Source organism: Phoca vitulina, unplaced genomic scaffold, assembly GCF_004348235.1.
Source record: "Phoca vitulina isolate PV1807 unplaced genomic scaffold, GSC_HSeal_1.0 scaffold49, whole genome shotgun sequence".
Lineage (NCBI taxonomy): Eukaryota > Metazoa > Chordata > Mammalia > Carnivora > Phocidae > Phoca > Phoca vitulina.
In genome coordinates this window covers 12,414,760-12,435,098 of record NW_022589752.1, presented here as the reverse complement: position 1 = coordinate 12,435,098, position 20,339 = coordinate 12,414,760, and the positions used below count along the sequence as shown (strand labels likewise).

The window sequence follows — 20,339 nt, the reverse complement described above, 5'->3', positions numbered from 1 at the left end:
GCGACAACTTGAGAAATGTAGATCATCTGCGGGTCTGTCAACAGATCAGAGATTTAGTGATAAAGTAAAACACTTAATACATTACACACATTCATGATTAAATACGTATATTCATGTAATTCTTAAAAATAGAGCACAAAGTGATTTTGAAGGAAGGTAATCTATGCTAATATGCCCATTTACTTCAGGGTAGGATTAGATCTTATTCAAAGGTAAGAAATATCAAATGACAGATTTTCAAAATGATAATTTGTGATATTTTCAAATCACAAACGCACATTCTTAAATTGGCAATCATTTTAAACAAATAAGATAACCTCTTACCTCTTTCAGTTTATTATGAGAAAGATGTAGTTTCTCTACTCTTGACCACACATACGCTTTTTCGCTCAAGTCCAAGATGCTGATCTGATTAAAACTGAACAAGAGTTCCCTTAAGTTCAAAGATTTCCAGTGTGCAGGACTCGGCAGATACTCAATTTCATTGCTGCTCATATCTAAGGATCGCAAGCTAGAACAATACAATGTCATGATAAAAACCAAATGAGTGCTTCCAAAATACATGAAATAACATCACAAGAAATTTTCACCAGAGTGAGAGACAACTTTAAAACTAACATTATTTATATTTAAGTATGCATGTATGTTTTTGTGTATATATGGATAGATATGGGCTAGAAAAAAAGCATGTCTCACTAGGAACAACATTTAAATGAATAAGGACTATTAAAAACAAAATTGAAGCCTAATTTCCTTACTTCAGAAACATAAAAAAAGTCAGAATGAGAGAAAGACCAAGTGTTTACCAATGTTTATGATACATGAGAAATCATAATGAACAAATGCAAAAATGGTCATTTCTACACAAGATTTATAAATATGCCTTCTATTCAAGAGTTACAAATATGTAGCTCCCCCACTTCTCTTTTCATTTTCCTCATTACTGGAAGGATTCTTCAGAGGCTGTGCCCTAGAGCTAATTAATAATGTGCATGGGCATAACCTTTTACCAGCTTGTCTCAGCGTGATAAATATCTCAACACTGAACATGATGTCTTGCATACAGGAGGCTCTCAATGCAAATTAGTTGCTCTCAGGAATATGCTATCCAAAGTTTGCAGGAAACAACAGAAAAACACATGTCATAAGCGTACGTGTGTAGAAAGAATAAAGACAATCAGTGTGATGTATTTGACTACGTAAAGGTTCTCTGAACTTTTACAATTATATGTTGACCCCTTTCATCCAGCATTTTTGAACCATAATGAATTAATTCTAACTAAGCTCACACAGTTGTACAGCTGGCTAGACCAAAGTTCAGGTCTGCATAACATTTTTGCTCTCATTTTAAAATGACACTGGATTTTGCCCTATGTATCTCATAAAGATGCATAAAAATAAGAAAATTAATTGGACTGTATTAGAGACAAGATGTGTATATCTAACAAGCAATACAACTTAGATAAAGCCAAGAACCAACAGATTGTTCAAAAGAAGTCTCTGTTAGCCTCAATGGGGACTTAAGCTGGCCAACTACATATTCTTTTGTGAAACAAAAGAATACATTTGAAGAAATACATACAAAATGCTAGAAACGTATGCCTGAAGATGTTGTCTAAAAGTATAGAGTAATTAAGAACTAAATAATATTTTTAGTTACCTGGGAAGCAAACTTCTTTATGGCATGTCTCCCTAATCAACTTCTTTAAATATTTGACTTTCAAACACATTTTCAGGAATACATTATGTCTAAAACATAGGACCACCTGTATTCTAGAGGTGCCTATATGCACGAGTTGAGAGTATAAAATTGAGTCGCCAGTGTTTAAGAACTGTGATTTAGGCAAATTACTTCATCCCTTTAATAAAATAATGTTCTCATTATAAAGTGGAGATAATAATAGTTTTATTAGGAAGATTAAAGACAATGATCCACCATTGAGCGGATAAAACAGTGTCTGATGCATTCTAAAGCTAGACTGAAATTAACTATTATATGTCTGTCTGACATCTTCTATGGCTAGAGTATAACTAAGCACTATTTGCCTATATATGCATATATTTGCACAGATACACTTATAGATTTGGCTTATAATGTATAGCCCAATTAGAATAGTATTTAAGATGACACATTTGAAATTTAATTAATGCCTAAATTTATAGTTAACAGGAAGCTTTCATTTTTAATGAAATTAACCAGAAATATCCCCAAATACCTAGAGCTATATAAATTGTCCTAATCTCCACCAAAAATGTCACTCAAACATAAATATAATTTCAAAGTTAGTAATATCCTAGGAGCATATCAACCTCTGAGAGCAAGTAAAATTTAAAAGTTAAAGTGATATGGTGAGCGCCGTGAATTGTGTAAGACTGACGAATCACAGACCTGTGCCCCTGAAACATATAATACATTATATGTTAATAAAAAAATTAAATAAAAAAAAAGTTAAAAGTGATAGCTACTGTAATCTCAATTGTTTGTAATAGCGCAACAGTTAATTAACCTTAAATTGTCTCAACACAATAGTACCCTATATTAATATAAAAGTTAAAAAGTCCAAGTAACAACTTGGGTCTTTTGCCTAGTAAAATTCTAACATTCATAGGTTTAAGAACATTAAACTGAGTAGCTTTAGAAATCAATTACAAATTATAAATCAATTAATATGCCTAAGTCAAAACTGTGTTTCTAAAGGTTTTGTTCCAGCTCATGTGGTTTTAAAATTAAAATAAAAAACTTACTGTGGAAGATTTAAAATTGCTTCTGGAACACATGTAAAGCTGTTTTGAGATAATTTTAGGCTTGTCAGAGAAGAAGGCAAAAAAGGCATAACAGCTAAAAGAAAATAAAAGTGAGATGAGGGACATTTTAATCATTTTAACTAGATTTCCCTTAGATTTGACAATAAGAACAGCTATCAATGACCTGTCACTTAATTTAATTTCTATTCACATGCTGACAATAAAAAATTCTACTTTTAAAATAAGGTAACTCCCTTACTCCTTTTACTAAACATAAAAACAATGCAGCATACTTATAAGCATATTTTCATCTGAAAGCTAAACAACTGTCCAAACATAAATTCATCTGTCCAACATCTGTACAAAGTAAAAATTATTAGAATATTCATTCCAAGTTATGTGTGGTATTATCATTATGTGTACATACATTATGGATTAATTCATATTACTCATAAGTATAACAAAACACTTTGAATACTAATACACAATATAATGTAAAGATAAAAATTCTTTATAGTACCACCTAGTAAAGAGTGTTCTATGGGATAATAATGGATGTTGCTTAATAAAAGCATTCTTTGATCTTAAGAGATTGGGGAAACATTAAATAAAATGAAGTGAAATATCTCAGAGTTCTCAATATTCTCATATACTTTATGAACTTCCAAGAAGGAAATATAGTATGAAGTACCTCCAGGCAATAAAATTCTGTGGAACACAGTTTTGGAAAGTGAGCAAATCATTCAGCCTGTTTTTCATCCGTAAAATAGTGCAGCTAGACCAGATGAACTCTGCAATTCTTTAGAGATCTAAAAATCTATGGTTCTATGAAAGTGGCTTGAGAAATTATTTCTTAGCATTTTCAAGGTTAAAAATATGAGTTATGCTTTCTCTAGAAAATCTTCAAGGGTCAAAGTGTTCCAAGACGCTGCTAGAAGCTGTTTTCCTGAGAGGCAGAAAGGAACATGCTATTATTTTTCGCCTATATCTGAAAAGTATTTGTGGCAAAATAAATAATTCTCCACTTAAAAATTAAGAGGTTTAGATGATATATGGAAAAGACTCATGAATTCAAAGAACCAAAACTGCATTTCACATGGGATTATTTTAATGGCTTAGTGGTCCCACTCAGCTATCACTTCCCTAAAGCGTCTTTCCAAATACAAGACCACTTCTAAAACTATTACAGTTGTGTAGTGCAAAGCAAACGGATTTTTGAACTTAGTTGTATTAGCGCTTTCACAACAACCAGTTAATTAATTCTATGCCCCTGAATACATCACACAAAAATTCTCTTCCTTTTCCTCAGCCAAGCAGAGATCATACCTGTCCTACCCTATAGGATTTTTGTGAGATTCAGCTGAGATGACATTAACCAAGCCTCAGGGTCCTTGGGATGCTCCTCTTTCCAGATCTAACTTAAATGTCACAGATACAGAGACACTTCTCTGCCTCCGCAGTCTGGATGAGATCCCCCTGACGTACCCTTGTAGCATCCTCAACTTGTCCTCATGGTATTTAGCTTAGTTACTGAATGCCTATCTTCTGAACCTAACCACTTATTCTTTAAGGACAGAGACTGGGTTTGCTTTGCTCACTAGGAGGGAATCACTCTATCCCCGTTTTCAGATTCATGGTAGGAACATGGTCAATATTCAAGAGGCCTGGAGGAAAGGAGAAAGGAGGAAAGTATCATGCAAATTAGCATAGCTTTTATCATTACTAGCTTCTGAAAGTTCTGTCAGAAGAAAATATTTTAGAACAAGTCAAATTTTATTCTGCTTTTAAGCAGTATTAAAAATTATTTTACTGGAATGCCTGGGTGGCTCAGTCAGTTAAGCATCTGCGTTTGGCTTGGGTCATGATCCCGGAGTCCTGGGATGAAGCCCCACATTGGGCTCCCTGCTCAGTGGGGAGTCTGCTTCTCCCTCTGCCTGCCGCTCCCCCTGCTTGTGTGCACTCTCTCTCTCTCTCTCTTTTTAACAAATAAATGGATAAAATCTTTTTAAAAAATTATTTTACAGAGTCAATATAGAATAGTCACATGGGTGGCAAGGTGCATGTGGCCTCCCTTATCTTCTTAAGGAAGATAAAATATGGGGAGTTCCCATTTATTCCCATAAAAGTATTTTGTCCCTTAATATTAGAATGTTCAGGTAGACTACAAATAAACATAATTCCCTGTTATCTCACATGCTAAGAGAACATGGACTATTTCCCGACTTTTAATAAAAGTGATGATCATATTATGTATTACTATAATATTCTGCACAGAGCAAGTGCTCAATGAAAAACATTAACCATACTAATTTGAAAACTGTTAACTGGTTAATTTTATTTCCACAATAAATAATAATAGTAACTATACTTATAATCCAAAAAACTGAGCAAACTTCAGTAGGAAACTCAGTATTCCTGCTTCAACCAGGTCATGCGGCCATATGCATTTTAGTTTCACAGACTACAACGAACCGTAGTATGACTATTTGGAGTCCAGAGAACTGTCATTTTAGCCTATGAGCAACCTATTATAATTTTTTAAGTATTAAAATTTTTATCAAAGTTCGATATCGAATATCGAATATCGAAAATTTTTTCAGTATTAAAAATTTTAATTTTTTAGTATTTAAAAAATAAACTATTTTTAGAGTACCTTTAGGTGTACAGAAAAATTGAGCAGAAAGTACAGAGAATTCCTATAAACCCCTTCTCTCCTCACCACCATTCCTCCCACACACACACATTTTTATCCTTATTGTTAATAACCTGCATAAGCTTGGTGTATTCGCTGTAATTGATGAGCCAATATTGATATATTATTATTAACTAAAATTCATCATTTACAATAGAGCTCACTCTGTGCTGTACATTCTCTGGGTTTTGACAAATGTATAATGACAGGTATCCACATTACAGTATCATTCAGAATAGTTTCATTGTCCTAAAAATCCCACTCACCTCCCCATTCCTCTCTCCCTCCCTCCAAACTCCTGACAATCACTGACTGTTTCACTGTCCCCAGAGTTTTGTCTTTTCCAAAATGTCATATAGTTGGAACCATATAGTATGTAGTCTTTTCAGATTGGTTTCTTTCACTTAGCAATACACATTTAAACTTCCTTCATGTCTTCACGGCTTGATAACTCATTTTTTTAAATCACTGACCTGTACACTTTATCTCTGAAACTCCTCCATTAAATTTAAATTGAAATGCCACCTTTATATCCCCACCTAACATGTCCATTTATGACTCATCCTATAATACTCAAAAAGACTGGTTAGGAGGAGACTCATACAGAACACTTACCAAGATAATTCATTCTGGCACTGAAACTCTCCACTTTAGGACATGCCTCAAGGAAGTCTTCTGATAGCGATGTAATGTGGTTTTTACTAAGGTTTAAAATCTTCAGTTCTTTCAGGCTTAAGGGGGAACATATTTCTGGTATTTTATTTCTAGTCATAAGAAACAAAATGAGGATTAAATTTCATAAATTATATGCTTTGAAGAAAAAAACAATTTGCCTTCAAAGAAGAGCATCAAAGCAGATTTATTAATTTTAAAATTAATTGTGAAAATTGACAGAAGCTATAATATGAATTCCCTCAATCTTTTATCATATTATTGTTTAAAACCCGTTACTACAGAAATAATGTCAACATATTTTATCAATCTTACAAAACTTCAATGTAAGGCAATCCTTTTGTATTTAATTATGAACTCCTTTCTTACCCTTCTAAAATGAGCTGTTCCAATTTCTCTACCACATCGCCAAGGTTCTCAGGAAAAGAAGACAGCTGATTATATGACAAGTTAAACTGTTTCAAGGTTGGGCACTTCACTGCAGGATCCAAAACCACTGAAGGGCTGATGTCGTTTCGAGAGACATCGAGGTTGGCAATACAATTCATTTTCAACAAGTAAGAGGGAAATGATGTAAATTTATTACTGTGCAAATCCAAATGTGTCAAACACTTCAGGGTCTGGAAAGACAGTATTTTAAAATTCTCTAACCATCTGAAAACCATCTGAAAAACTTAAAATTAGCTAATATTTCTGCCTTCCATACCTCTGGTAATTAGAACCATTAAGAATTTTCCAAAAAATTGGAAACACAATCCACAAGAGAACTTTAGTATAATGATCGGTCCAACCATCGCTGCTATTAAATGGGTAAAAACCAGGAAAATGTAACAGTTAAAGTGTAAAAAGCAATTCACAAAAATAAGGTTAAGAGTTTAATTTAGTTTTTTGGTAAATTATTCCTGCCAAGAGTGAGGTGGAAACAGAATAAGCCTCAATAAATATTTGAATTATTTAATGAATAAACAGTACAAAATAATCCTGGGAATACATTTTTTAAATACCAGCTTTTAGAAATTGTTATACATTTTAATATAAATAATATTTAACCATAAAAGTAGTCATTGTATATATGTTTCATTTTAGAACCTCTTCTTTGTCATGAAACTTTTTGTTTCAAATTTCTAACCTCCATTTTTAAGCAATTTCTAATTTTACCATGGTAATAGGAAACCTTCCATTTATATGTCAGTTTTTTAAATCTGTGGTATGGATTATTGTCAAAGCCTAAAATATCAAAACAACCTCTTCTCTATGCTCTTCTTTATATATCAATATATTTATCCTCACAGAAATTCTAAAGAGTTTGACGTGATTATAAAGCTTATTAATGGATTTGTTCCAGAAGTTGTTTCAAAATATCTGCCACTGTTTCAGATCCTACCTGATTATTCAGAAGGAAATATTTTTAAATTATTTATTCCCAAGTTTTAACGGAGAAATTTTCTGGTAGAGACAGCTACAAGCAGTAATTTAAAAAGTGCCATCTATTGGTGCCAATTTAAAATTTCCTTAAGAGAAGGTTCTGAGCTGGTCTGGTCTTTGAATACCCTAATGTATCTCACCCTATCATGCTCTTATCGAATTCTCTTTGTTTTAGCTAGGCTAAATTCTAGTTTTCTTTTATTTACTGTTTAACAAATATTTATTGAAGGTCTACCAAGTGTCAGTCATTACTTCCATCATAAATTAATTCAATAATCATCTATTGAGCTCTTCTGTATTTTAGACCTTACTTGGCACTAAGAATAGACATGAACAAGCCTGAAACAGCTCCTGTTCTCAAGAAGTTAACAATTAGTAAAGACAATATACCTTAGATCAAAATTTATAAGCATTGGGGGAAAAACATGGAAGCCATTAGAAACATTAATCAGGCTGGTAGCCAACCTGGTCTGGAGGCAAGAAGAGGAGAAGGAAAGAAAAGGTAAGGAAATGACATTTAAACTGAGACCCTTGTGACTTGGGAGGATTTAGTCAGGCCAAGAGAGGAGGAGAAGGAGAGAGAGAACGCATTTTAGACACTGGGGTTACAAAATGATCACACTTCTTCTCTCTCTCTCTCTCCAAATACACAAACTTTAAGGGAAAGACACCACTTAAATGTACTTAAAAACATGCAATATTGCTTTAAAAATTCTCAAAAGTATTGTAAATTTTATAGGTGAGAAAAAAGAAAAAATGCATTTGCAATAAACTAGTTTTTTATAAAGTATGATCCTTCATCAAACTTTGCAGCTCAGTCTAAGAATTTAGTTTAATAATTTAAATATTTGTATTAAAATGTTTTTAATTTGTCAGGATATATTCTTTGACTTCTGATCCATCGTACATTAAAATGATGAACAAAGTCAATATTCTGAGGACTACTCTATCAGCAGATCATTTTATACTTTAATTTTTGAAAATAGGAACTTTGAGCATAAAAAAATCAACTTTTAAGTTGCATATAATTTTAAAACTCAATAAATGCCTCATGGATAGTTTAGTTGAGCCTCTGTATTTTGCAGATGAGGAAATGAAGGCTTACAGCAGCCAGAGGAACACATACTTCTTGTTAAACAGTTGGGGGCTGCGCCAGAGCCGGCGCCACCAAACCAGACCTAATTCTAGTCTACCTCTTTAAACAGTTGAAGTTGTCTCCCTAGAATTCAATAATTGAAGGCATGATTAACATGCAGCCTCGATACATCCTACCATGTACCATGTATCATCAGGACAGAACCCAGGATTCCTTTTTACCACATCACCATTCCTCAAAGATGGTGAACACCATACACACTAAGATACCACTGTGGAAACCCCAAGAAAGGGGGAACTACCGTCCAATGATGCAGAAGTAGATCCTTCTTTTTAAAGATTTAACCAAAGATAGAAATGCAACAGCTCTTCAAATATCCTGAGAGTTAAAAGGATAAATTAAATTTACTTCACACAGTTGTTGTGGAAAGCTCGTGAGTGCATTCTGGTGAAGCTCCAGCTTTTCAAGATGCTCCAAATGACCACTGATACAGCATCTCTGGCTTAGGGCATCAATATCTCTTAGTTCATTTGCTGAAAGGTCTAATGATGTAATATATTCTCTCTCAGAAGCCAGGGAAGAAGTGCTGTCTGAATGCCTCATATGGGATTGAAGTTTTGATGACCCTTTTATCAAAAACAAACACACAATGGAAATATAAGCAAGTAATCTAAGTTCACTTGGTAAATATTTACTGATCACCGACTAGTGTCAGGCTCCCTTCAAGGCACTGGAGATCCAGTAGGAAACCAAACTACAGAGCTTACATTCCAGTGGCAGAGATGGACAATAAATAATAAATATTTAATCAAGTGGTAGAAGTAATATAAAAAAACAATAGACCTGGAGAAGGGGATGAAGAATGGCATTGGTGATGGTATTATTTACATTTCAGAAAAATAGTAGAAAGGATAAAAGAGTCAGTCTTTCATAACATCATAAAAGGTAAAATTTTAAATCTATAATTGTATTTCATTTTTCTATAATGTGTGGTATTATTAGGTACATATAATTTGAAGGTTATGTAAGATGAAATTAACACCCAGAAAATTTGAACAGAGGAAATTGTTATTAACAAAGTACTGTATTCTGCTCAAAATATCTATTTATTTATGATTACTTTAAAATACTTACTGAGTGAGTCATCTGAAGACAGTATTTTTCTTTTTCGCCTCAGTAAATCTTCATGATCGAAAATGGGTTCCTATTAAAAAAATAGACAAGTATAATAAAATCCCTATCATTTTTTGGAGCAAAGAGAACATTTCCTATTCCTTAAGAATCACTGTAAGATTTCTAGTTAAAGTACACTGGGGACCAACACCATAAGACAGAGACCTAGGCTGGGCTCCATATATATGAAGCTTTAAAAAGGAGAAAAAAAAAAGATAAAATCATTTTGAAGTATACTTAGTACACATATGACCCAAACATGCTCAAAAAAATGTATATTTAGAATGGTTTATATGTATAAATATATACATATTCTATATATAAAGTTTTCATATACTAGGGAATTTCTGCACCAGTAGCTCCTAGCTTTGGCACATAATTTCAGTTATCAAGAGACTATAAGTAACAAAACACCCAACATAATCACAATTTCACTTACCAATGAGTTGGAATGCCTTTGCAAATTTGGTGAGCAACGCTGCAAGGTACGATCTCGGTAAAATTCTCCTACGCTAATTGAATTGGATTTTCTTTTCACAAGAAATGAGCCTTCACTTCCTATTTTTAAACGATAAAATAAAGGCAAGTAAATGTTGACTCAATCATAAGATGCTAGCCTCATAGTAAAATCATAAAAGGTTAAACACATATTCATTGATGGAAATTGCTCAATTCCCACTGTAACATCTTTAAAATAGAAATAATAAACTATGTTGGCTTTTCACTTTCAAAATTCAGCTACATTTTTCTTCACAAATAGTTTTTGAATGGCTATCCTAGACTAGTACTGAGTAAGTGCTGAATAAAGATAAGCAGGAAAAAAAATCCATGCCTCATGAGCTCATAGTACAGTAGGAAAAAGCCAAGTAAAAAAATAGTTACAGGGGCGCCTGGGTGGCTCAGTTGGTTAAGCGACTGCCTTCGGCTCAGGTCATGATCCTGGAGTCCCTGGATCGAGTTCCGCATCGGGCTCCCTGCTCGGCAGGGAGCCTGCTTCTCCCTCTGACCCTCCCCCCTCTCATGTGCTCTCTCTCTCTCTCTCATTCTGTCTCAAATAAATAAATAAAATCTTTAAAAAAAAAAAAAATAGTTACATATTATAATAAATACATGTGTGTACAGGAAACAAAGAAAGTTTATACACAAATCTGGGGTGCCTGGGCGGCTCAATCAGTTAAGCATCTGCCTTCGGCTCTGGTCATGATCCCGGGGTCCTGGGATTGAGCCCTGCATCAAGCCTCATGTCAGGCTCCCTGCTCAGCAGGGAGTCTGCTTTTTCCCTCTCCCTTTGTCCCTCCCCCCATTCATGCTCACTCGCTCTCTATCAAATAAATAAATAAAATCTTTTTAAAAAGATCTGATCAATGCCATTTTTTTCTGTTTCTTTGATTTACTCTTAGAAAATTTTTGTTTAAATATTGGAATCACAGTAAATTATTTCACATTCAGCAATCTTGAGAACCTCTCTAAATTTCATATTATGTGGTTTCATTTATGGAATGACATTAAAATGAAACAATGAGTTTAGTTGGCATTACCCTCTTGAGAGAGAAAAGAACTACTTTTAAAATTATGGATTTAAAGAAAATAAGGATCAATAAATAAATTATATTATTAAGGATAAAAAATTTGGAGACATTACTGCAAAATTATGAGATTATAAATTCTACCACTCTCTATCTTACAAGCACAAAGAATTAATTTTAAGTGTCAAAACAAATTATAAAATCTACATATCTAAAAATCAACTTTATAATATTCTATATAAATCTTAAAATTGATACAAATACTTCCTATTTAAATTTAATTTATCCTATAATTTTAATTAATTTATGCTTAAGCATCTTAATAAAATAGACTTCACAGTTTAATTACATTTTTATATCTTATAACTATTACATTTTCATAATTATCCTACTTTATGTTTGTGTATGTTGTGTTAGCATATTGTTTATAGAAGCAACAAAGGCATTTTATAATTATTTTTATGTCAGTATTTCTAATGTTTTTCTTTATTTAAAAATACTTAAAGGGTTGCCAGGGTGGCACAGTTGGTGGAGTGTCGAGTCTTGGTTTCAGCTCAGGTTGTGATCTCAGGGTTGTGAGATCAAGCCCTGTGTTGGGCTCCACACTAAGCTTGGAGTCTGCTTGAGATTCTCGCTCCCTGGCTCTCTGCCCCTCCCGCTCATGCTCTCTTTCTCTCTCTCCCTGTCTCTCTCAAATAAGTAAATAAATCCATAGAACAAAATACTTAAAGAGAATTCTTCTTTCAGGCATGATGGAGTTACAAACACCAAACCTAATCTCTCCCCACAAACAACTAGAAACTTGGATGAAATATTTTAAACAACTGGTTTCAAACATTGGGCAACAGACAGTTCAGGATGGTGTACTCCCTGAAAGAAGGGAAACAAATTATGTAAGCCTTATGATCACCCTGGCTTCCTGCCTAAAGACAACCTAAGGGTCATAGGCACAGGGAGGAGGAATTTAAACAAATCTCAACGGCTTTCTTGAGACGAAGAGATGGAGATCAACATTCATGGAGACTAATTTAGCTGGGAGTTCTGGGGCAAAGTCATGAAAAAAGAGCTCGAGTAATTTGCATAGGGGTTTCCAACAGATTTGCACTGTAAGAAATGTAAAAAGGAGTTCTTTAAGAGGAAAGAAATGATACTACCTGGATGAATATAAAGGGATTAAGTCACACAAAAAAATTATAATCCTTTATGTTTGTGCACCTAGTAACAGAGCTCCACAATACACAAAGCATAAACAGATAAAAGGAGAATTAACAAATCCATGACTACAGTTTCAACATTTCTTTGTCAAATACAACAGGCAGAGAAAAAAAGTAGTAAAGATATAGAAGACCTAAAAAATACTACCAATTTGACCTAATTGACCCAACAATTGCTGAATACATATTCTTTTTTAATTTTATTTTATTATGTTATGTTAATCACCATACATTACATCATTAGTTTTTGATGTAGTGTTCCATGATTCATTGTTTGCGTATAACACCCAGTGCTCCATGCAGTATGTGCCCTCTTTAATACCCATCACCAGGCTAACCCATCCCTCCACCCCCCTCCCCTCTAGAACCCTCTGTTTGTTTCTCAGAGTCCATAGTCTCTCATGGTTCCTCTCCCTCTCCGATTCCCCCCTCCTTCATTTTTCCCTTCCTACTATCTTCTTCTTCTTCTTTTTTTTTTTTTTTAACATATAATGTATTATTTGTTTCAGAGGTACAGGTCTGTGATTCATCAGTCTTACACAATTCACAGCGCTCACCAGGCGGCTGGGTGATAGACATTGGGGAGGGTATGTTCTATGGTGAGTGCTCTGAATACATATTCTTTTAAGTTAATCAAAGAACATTCACCAACATAGACCATACAGCAATCCACAAAGCAAGTTTTAAAGCGAGTTTAAGTTTAAAAGACTAGAAATCATTAGAGTAGGTTCCCTGAGCTCAACAGAGTTAATTTGAAATCAACCAGAAAAAGGTGTTTGGAAAAATTTCCAAATTGAAAACAAAACAACACTCTTCTAAATAACCCATGAGTCAAAAAAAATAAAAAAATCACAAAGGATATTAGAAAATTTTCAAAACTGAATGTAAACAGAACATACAAAACTCGTGGGATGCAGCTAAAGGGGTGCCCAAAAGAATTTGTATTGGTCTTAAACGTTTATACTATAAAATAAAAAAGGTCTAAAAATCAGTATTCTAAGCTTTTACATTAAGAATCTATAAAAAGAAGAGCCAAATAAAATCAAAATAAGTAAAATAAAGGAAATAAAGATTAATGCAAAAATCAGTGAAAAAGAAAATGGACAAACAACAGAGAAAAATCAATGAAACAAAAATCTGATTCTTTGAAAAGATCAATAAAATTAATAAACTTGAGCTAAAGAGGAAACAAAAGGAAAGACACAATGGATTACCAGTGTCAAGAATTTAAGCATTTTTAGGCCTAGCAGAAATTGTGCTCTGTTGATGGGGGGGCTGTGTGATTGTAAAAGTGTACTGCAACTGTCTTTTAACCTGGGAGCCCCCGTGTCATTCAAATATGTATCTCTGAAGTTATGCAAAGTGTCAGATAATATTATCTGTGGGCTGTATTTTCCAGGCAGGTCTTAAATTTTGTATTTTTTGGAAAATTTTATTTAATTTCTTGGAGATCATTGTGAAAGGATCAAGAAATCCAGGATAGCCATTTCTTTAATATCCATTTAAAATCTGTTCATTTCCTGTTGGTGGAACCATTAACTTGTCACCAAGTAGGACTCTACGTAAAACAAAATATAAAACTACTTGTGGCCTATATGTGTTTAATCCTGGTAAAAAATAAAGCTTCTAATGCTGGTTTTCATTCAACACATTAACCAGCTGTAAAACACAGACCTTCACAGACTTCACAATGTTTCCCTCATTCCTCACACCAAGGCTTTCTTTCACATTCCCTTCCCTACAGGCTTCCAAGCCAACGTCAACCCCAGGCTGCACTGGGCCCTGCCCCTGCAAACAAACAGCGGGCAAGAATTTCAGGATCCGTATACAGATAGACAATAAAGTCATGTAATTTGAAAAGCGTGTTTGAGTATGAAAGAGCTCTCAAGTTGTTTATAAAGCTAATCTAATTTAAAAATATATAAATGTTCTTGAAAAAAAGAATTAAAGATCAGGTATCTGCAGATCTTACAAAGTTTGACAGGTTAGTAAGAGAATTATTATGAATAACATTAAACAAATGTGGCAACTTATGTGAAATCAACAAATTCCTTGAAAGTTGCAAATTACAAAAACTGATGCAAGAAGTAATAGAAAATCAAAATAACCATGGAGCCATTAGAGTTACTAAATTTCTGACTAAAAATAGCCCCCCAAATAAATTTCCAAATCTACATGGCTTTACTGGTGAAGTCTATCAAACATTTCAGAAGAAAATAATACCTCTCTTACACAAACATTTTTAGAAAGTAGTGGAGTTGGGAACACCTCCCAACTCATTTAAAGAGGCTAGCGTTATTCTCATAATTACAAGGAAACATAAAACTACAGACAATACCCCTCACAGATGCAAAATGTTTAACAAAATTTTAGAAAATCAAATCCAATAATACATAAAAGGGATAATACACCATAACCAAGAGATATTTATCCCACAAATGCAAGTTTGGTTTAACATTAGAAAGTCAATGTAATTAACCATATTAACAGAATAAAAGGGGGAAATATGCCCATTTCAATTGATGCAGAAAAGCATTTTCCAACACCCATTAGTAAAAGGCTCAGCAAACAATTACTAGAAAAGAACTTCCTCAACCCGTTGAAGTAGGTTATCTATGAAAAAAAAATGATAGGTAATATCATACTTAATGATGAGGGACTGAATGCTCTCCCTCTAAGTTTGGAAAACAGGGAACAATGCCTACTCTTACCACTTCTAGTCAACATAGTACTAGAAGTCCTAGCCAGTGCAATAAGATAAGGGACAAAAAAGACATACAGATTAGAAAGGAAGATGTCAATCTGTCTTTATTAGCAACTGGCATTATTGTGAACATAGAAAACTCTATGGAGTCAACAAGAAGCTGTTAGAACCATGAGTTTAGCAAGTCCACAAAATACAACATTAATATACAAAGAAATCAATTGTATTTCTCTATACCCTCAATGAACTATTGGAAATTGGAATTCAAATACAATACTATTTACAATAGTAACAAAAAACATACAATACAAAAAATTGGTGAGAGAACTTTGAATGATAAATAAATGGAAACATACATTTATATGTCAGAAGACTCATATTATTAAGATATCAATTCCCCCAGATTTATTTATGATTTAATCTAAATAATTATTTATATGTTAATTCTATACTATGTAATATTAATAATATATAATTAATATAGTAATTCTAATTAAATGTATGTATTTAATTCTAATAAAAATCCCAGCATAAAATTTGTTGACTCAAAATGTATATGGAAATGCAAAAAATCTGAAAAAAAAAAAAAAGAATGGTGAGAGCAATTTTGGAAAAAACAAACAAACAAAACACCAGAGGACTTATACTATCTGATTTCAAGAGCTGCTATTAAGCTAAAGTAATCAAGGTAGTATGGCATCAGCATAAGGATGAAGACATTAATTAATTGTCCAGAATAAAGAATGCAGAAATAGGACTATACCCATATGGTCAATTAAATTGGACAAACATGCCAATAGTTCAATGGAGAAATACAGTATTTTTCAACAAATGATGTTAAAAAAACTGGATATCCATACAGAAAAAAAATAATAACAATCCTTCACTGACACCATACATAAAAATTACTTAAAATGGATTATAGATCTAAATGTAAAAGCTAACTTTTAACACTTCTCTGGAGGAAACATGGGAAAAATATTCACAAATTTGGGATAGGAAAATATTTCTTAAATGGAATAGAAAAAACGCAAACATAAAGGAAAAACTTAAAAAGGAAAAAAACTTAAAAACTGCCCTTTGTCTAAATTTAAAACTTCTGCTCTTTAAAAATTAACATTAATAAAATGAAAAGACAAACTATGATGGGGAGAAAATACTTGCAATTCATCTATCTGTCAGAGGACTTCTACCTAAAATATATAAAACACTCTGACGATATAAAGAACTCTTATAACACAATAATAAAACAACAACCCAATTAAAAGTCAACAGAAGATTTGAACAGACACTTCACAAAGAAAATATGTGAATGGCCAATAAAAACATGAAAATATTCTCAATATCTATAGTCATCAGGGAATGAAAATTAAGCCCAAATGAGCTAGGACTAGACCTTCCCTAGAAGAGTTAAAATTAAAGTGCCTGACAATATCAAGCATTATAGTGTGACAAGGATGTATAGCAACGAGAATGTTTATATTGCCGGACGGAGTATAACAGAGTACAACTACTATGGAAAACAGCCAGACATAGAAGAGAACATACTGTATCATCTTATTTGTATAAAACTTGAAATACTAATTTAATCTATAGTGACAGAAAGCAGATCAGTGGTTGCCAGGGACCAAGGATCAGGGGATTTGTGAAAAGGTATAAAGGAAATTTTTTAGATGATAGAAATGTTGCATAATTTAATAGTGGTGATGATTACATGGATGTATAAATTTTTCAACACCCATGAAAATACATACTTAAAATGGGTGCATTTTATTTTATATTCATTGTATCTAAATAAAGTTGGTTTTAAAAAATACTTGGGCCAGAGATTTAGGGATTTAGGAAGAACCCTTACTGTTTGCTCTCTCAAATACCTTTATCTGTTACCCAAAGTTTTCAATCATACTATGTCATTAAAAAAGCACCTCACCCCATTTTTACCAAACTGCATTGTATTAAATATGTAAGTTTTATTACTGTCATTATATATATTGTCATGTCAGTTTTTAAAGTTATTTCAAGGGTGTTATTAAAATATTAATATTATTTTAATCCTTCTAAAGGTAAAAATATTTTTTATTAACCATTTCCTAGTTGGGAAGCACTCTCCCAGACACTTTACATATATTTTCTCTAATTCTTATAAATAATCCTGGAAGGTTGGCAACACTATCTTTAATTAGGGTAAGGGGCTTACACAAGCCACAAAAGGATCTTGTCAATGAAGGAACATGGAATCCAATCAGAGTCAGAGTGTTTTCATTACATTAGTCACCATTCACTGATTATAGTCAGTATTATAACACTTAGGAAATGCAGAGATACATTTTCTTGACAGACATCACCTTAACTGGAATTAGTGAGCATTAACTACTTCTGATAATGAACACACTTTTCCTCAAGTTTTCCAAATAAATTAAATCAGGGTTTTGTCTCAGTTTCTATTGTTCAATGCCAGTGCGTAAATATTTTAAAACATAAAGGGAATATTTCTTTATAATAAATACCTTCACTATCCAGGTCATCACTTTGACCAAACACACTGTCCACATAGGAGTCTGGAATGAAGGTCCATTCATCAAATTTATCAAGTATTCCTTCAGGAAAATTCCCATTGCTGCCTGAGGCTGCCCCTTCTTCCACAGTACTTTTCATCTGATATCTGAGCACCATTCTTGCTAGGGTGGATCCTATATCTACAATAAAAAGATACACAAGCAACTTAGAAATCAAGAAACATAAACATAGATCATACCAAAGTTCCTTATGTATCCTCATACTTCTAGAGAATTTTTTACACTTATTTCTTTTTTAAAAAAACATTTATTTATTTATTTGAGAGAGAGAGAGAGAGCAAGCAGGGGGAGGGAGGGGCAGAGGGAGAAAATCTCAAGCAGACTTCCCACTGAGTGTGGAGCCCGACACAGGGCTCGAGCCCACGACCCTGAGATCATGACCTGAGCTGAAATCAAGAGCTGGATGCTTAACAGACTGAGCCACCCAAGCACCCGTATATTTATTTCTTACTTTATAACCATGATATTGCATAAGAAGCAGGCGGTGAATTTAAATTTTTTAGAAATCATAAAAATTTACTCAAAGCTTTGGTGTAGGTGACAAAACTGAGTATTTATGAAACTAACAGGAAAGAGCCTGGGCTTTGAAACCAGACAGACCTGTGCTCAAATAACAGTAATAACACTTGCAAGTTACATAGACCCCTGAGGGTCAGTATCTTCACTTGGGAAGTGAAGATGACAACGTAGGGTTATGAAAAAGATTAGAGGAAATGATGCAGGGGCGCCTGGGTGGCTCAGTCCGTTAAGCACGTCTGCCTTCGGCTCAGGTCATGGTCCCAGGGTCCTGGGATCGAGCCCCACATCAGCTCCTTGCTCAGCGGGGAGCCTGCTTCTCCCTCTCCTCCCTGCTCTTGCTCTCTCTCGCTATCTCTGCCTCTCTCTCAAATAAATAAATAAAATCTTTAAAATATATATAAAATAAAGAAATAAAATAAAAAATAAAGGAAATGATGCATATAAAATGTTCAGCACAATACTTAGAACATAAAAAATGCTCAATAAATTATATTATTGTTTATAAACTATTTGCTAAGTGATTCATTCTACTGGGAAATTTGGTGGAATTTTAAAGCTAATATCCTTCTATTTTATTATATTTTATATTATGTTCTATTATGAAGAAATAAGTTTGCAAAGTCCTCATTATGCTACATATAGCTTGGCAATTTCTTCAAATACATGTGTATGTGACTCAGTCAAGTAGTATCTGAAAAATGTTTTAAAGCTATGAATCCAAAATGTTCTTTACTCAGATGAGCTGCCAATATAATTATGGCCATGCTCTCCAGTGAATCAAATGACATTATTGTATTTTTTTAATTAGATGAGACTTATCAAAGGTAAAAAGAACGTCATACAGAACAAGGGGAATACAGTGGATGGTAAATCTCTCTTCATCCCTCTGCAGGGGGCCTACAATCTCTCTCCATCAGAACTCAGAGATTCAAGTAAGCAGGTTGTTGGCAGGAGACTGCTTAAAGTGATGGAACATGGGATCTAATCATATTTCATTAGTTTCCAAGGTCCCCAGAGGCAACCAGGGAACGAATTTCTGGAGTTTTTCTTCAGACATAGTCTTTTCATATTCAAACATTTATGACTACCATATCTCAACTGTGTTTTCGCAAACATCAGTATACTAAAAATGCTGTTCTTTGCTTTTTTATTCATTTTTTTTACTTAATAATGCATTCTACATCTGAACATTTGGATTTGCTAGATGTTTTTCCCCCAATGATTGCAAAGCATTCTATTGCATGAATGTACCATGATTGATTCAAATAGTTTCTTTTGAAGAATACTTGGGATTTTTCCCCATAATTTCTTGCTATTATAAACAATATATTAATGTGCATCCTTGTACATGACTTCTTGTGTGCATTAAGGATGCCTTTATCATGGATTTCTATCAGTATATAGCTGGGCAAAAAAGTATGGATGTGCATTTAAAATATTAATGGATATTACCAGATTGTCCTCAAAAGAGGATAATTTAAGTTCATATGAATAATGTGTGAAATGCCTATTTCCACATATGCTTATCAACATAATTTATTACTGAATTTTTATTTTTGCCAATATTACAAATATTTAATGAGCACCTAATATGTGCAAAGTACTAGCGTAGATGCTAAAGTTACAACAATGGAAAAAATTGACATTGACTTTGTGATGCATGTAATGTATCAAAAGGTAGATAATGAAAAGAAAAAATACAATTATATAATGTGCTAAGTGCTGGTACAGGTAAGAAACAAGGAGCTACAGAGCATGTAGGAGGACCTTCCACCCAGACTTCACATGGGCAGGAATGTTTTCTTATAAAAAGTGAGATGGTGCTGAGGCAAAAAGAATGAAGAGACAGACAAGTGAGAGAGAAGGTAAGAAAATTAGGTAGCTAGAGTAACACTGGGAATAGCCTGGAAATAAAAGTATATGACGCATTTAAGAAACTTGGGGAAATTCAGCCTGACTGAATCTTTTAGGGTCCACCAAAATGTTGGAGACCTGGA

General features: G+C 33.4%; 1 protein-coding gene across 2 annotated transcripts in view; it reads right to left on the bottom strand.

Moving 5' to 3' along the window:
- LRRK2 (leucine rich repeat kinase 2) overlaps window positions 1-20,339 on the bottom strand; it is a 140,198-nt gene that overhangs the window by 66,135 nt on the left and 53,724 nt on the right. For both annotated transcript variants that reach the window (XM_032432646.1, XM_032432647.1), the window contains 8 exons: window positions 17,755-17,943; window positions 10,243-10,361; window positions 9,765-9,834; window positions 9,039-9,256; window positions 6,479-6,729; window positions 6,053-6,201; window positions 2,746-2,839; window positions 325-511 (listed from right to left, as the gene is read on the bottom strand). In XM_032432646.1, coding sequence (XP_032288537.1) covers window positions 325-511; window positions 2,746-2,839; window positions 6,053-6,201; window positions 6,479-6,729; window positions 9,039-9,256; window positions 9,765-9,834; window positions 10,243-10,361; window positions 17,755-17,943 — 1,277 coding nt within the window. The remainder of the gene's footprint in view (window positions 1-324; window positions 512-2,745; window positions 2,840-6,052; window positions 6,202-6,478; window positions 6,730-9,038; window positions 9,257-9,764; window positions 9,835-10,242; window positions 10,362-17,754; window positions 17,944-20,339) is intronic.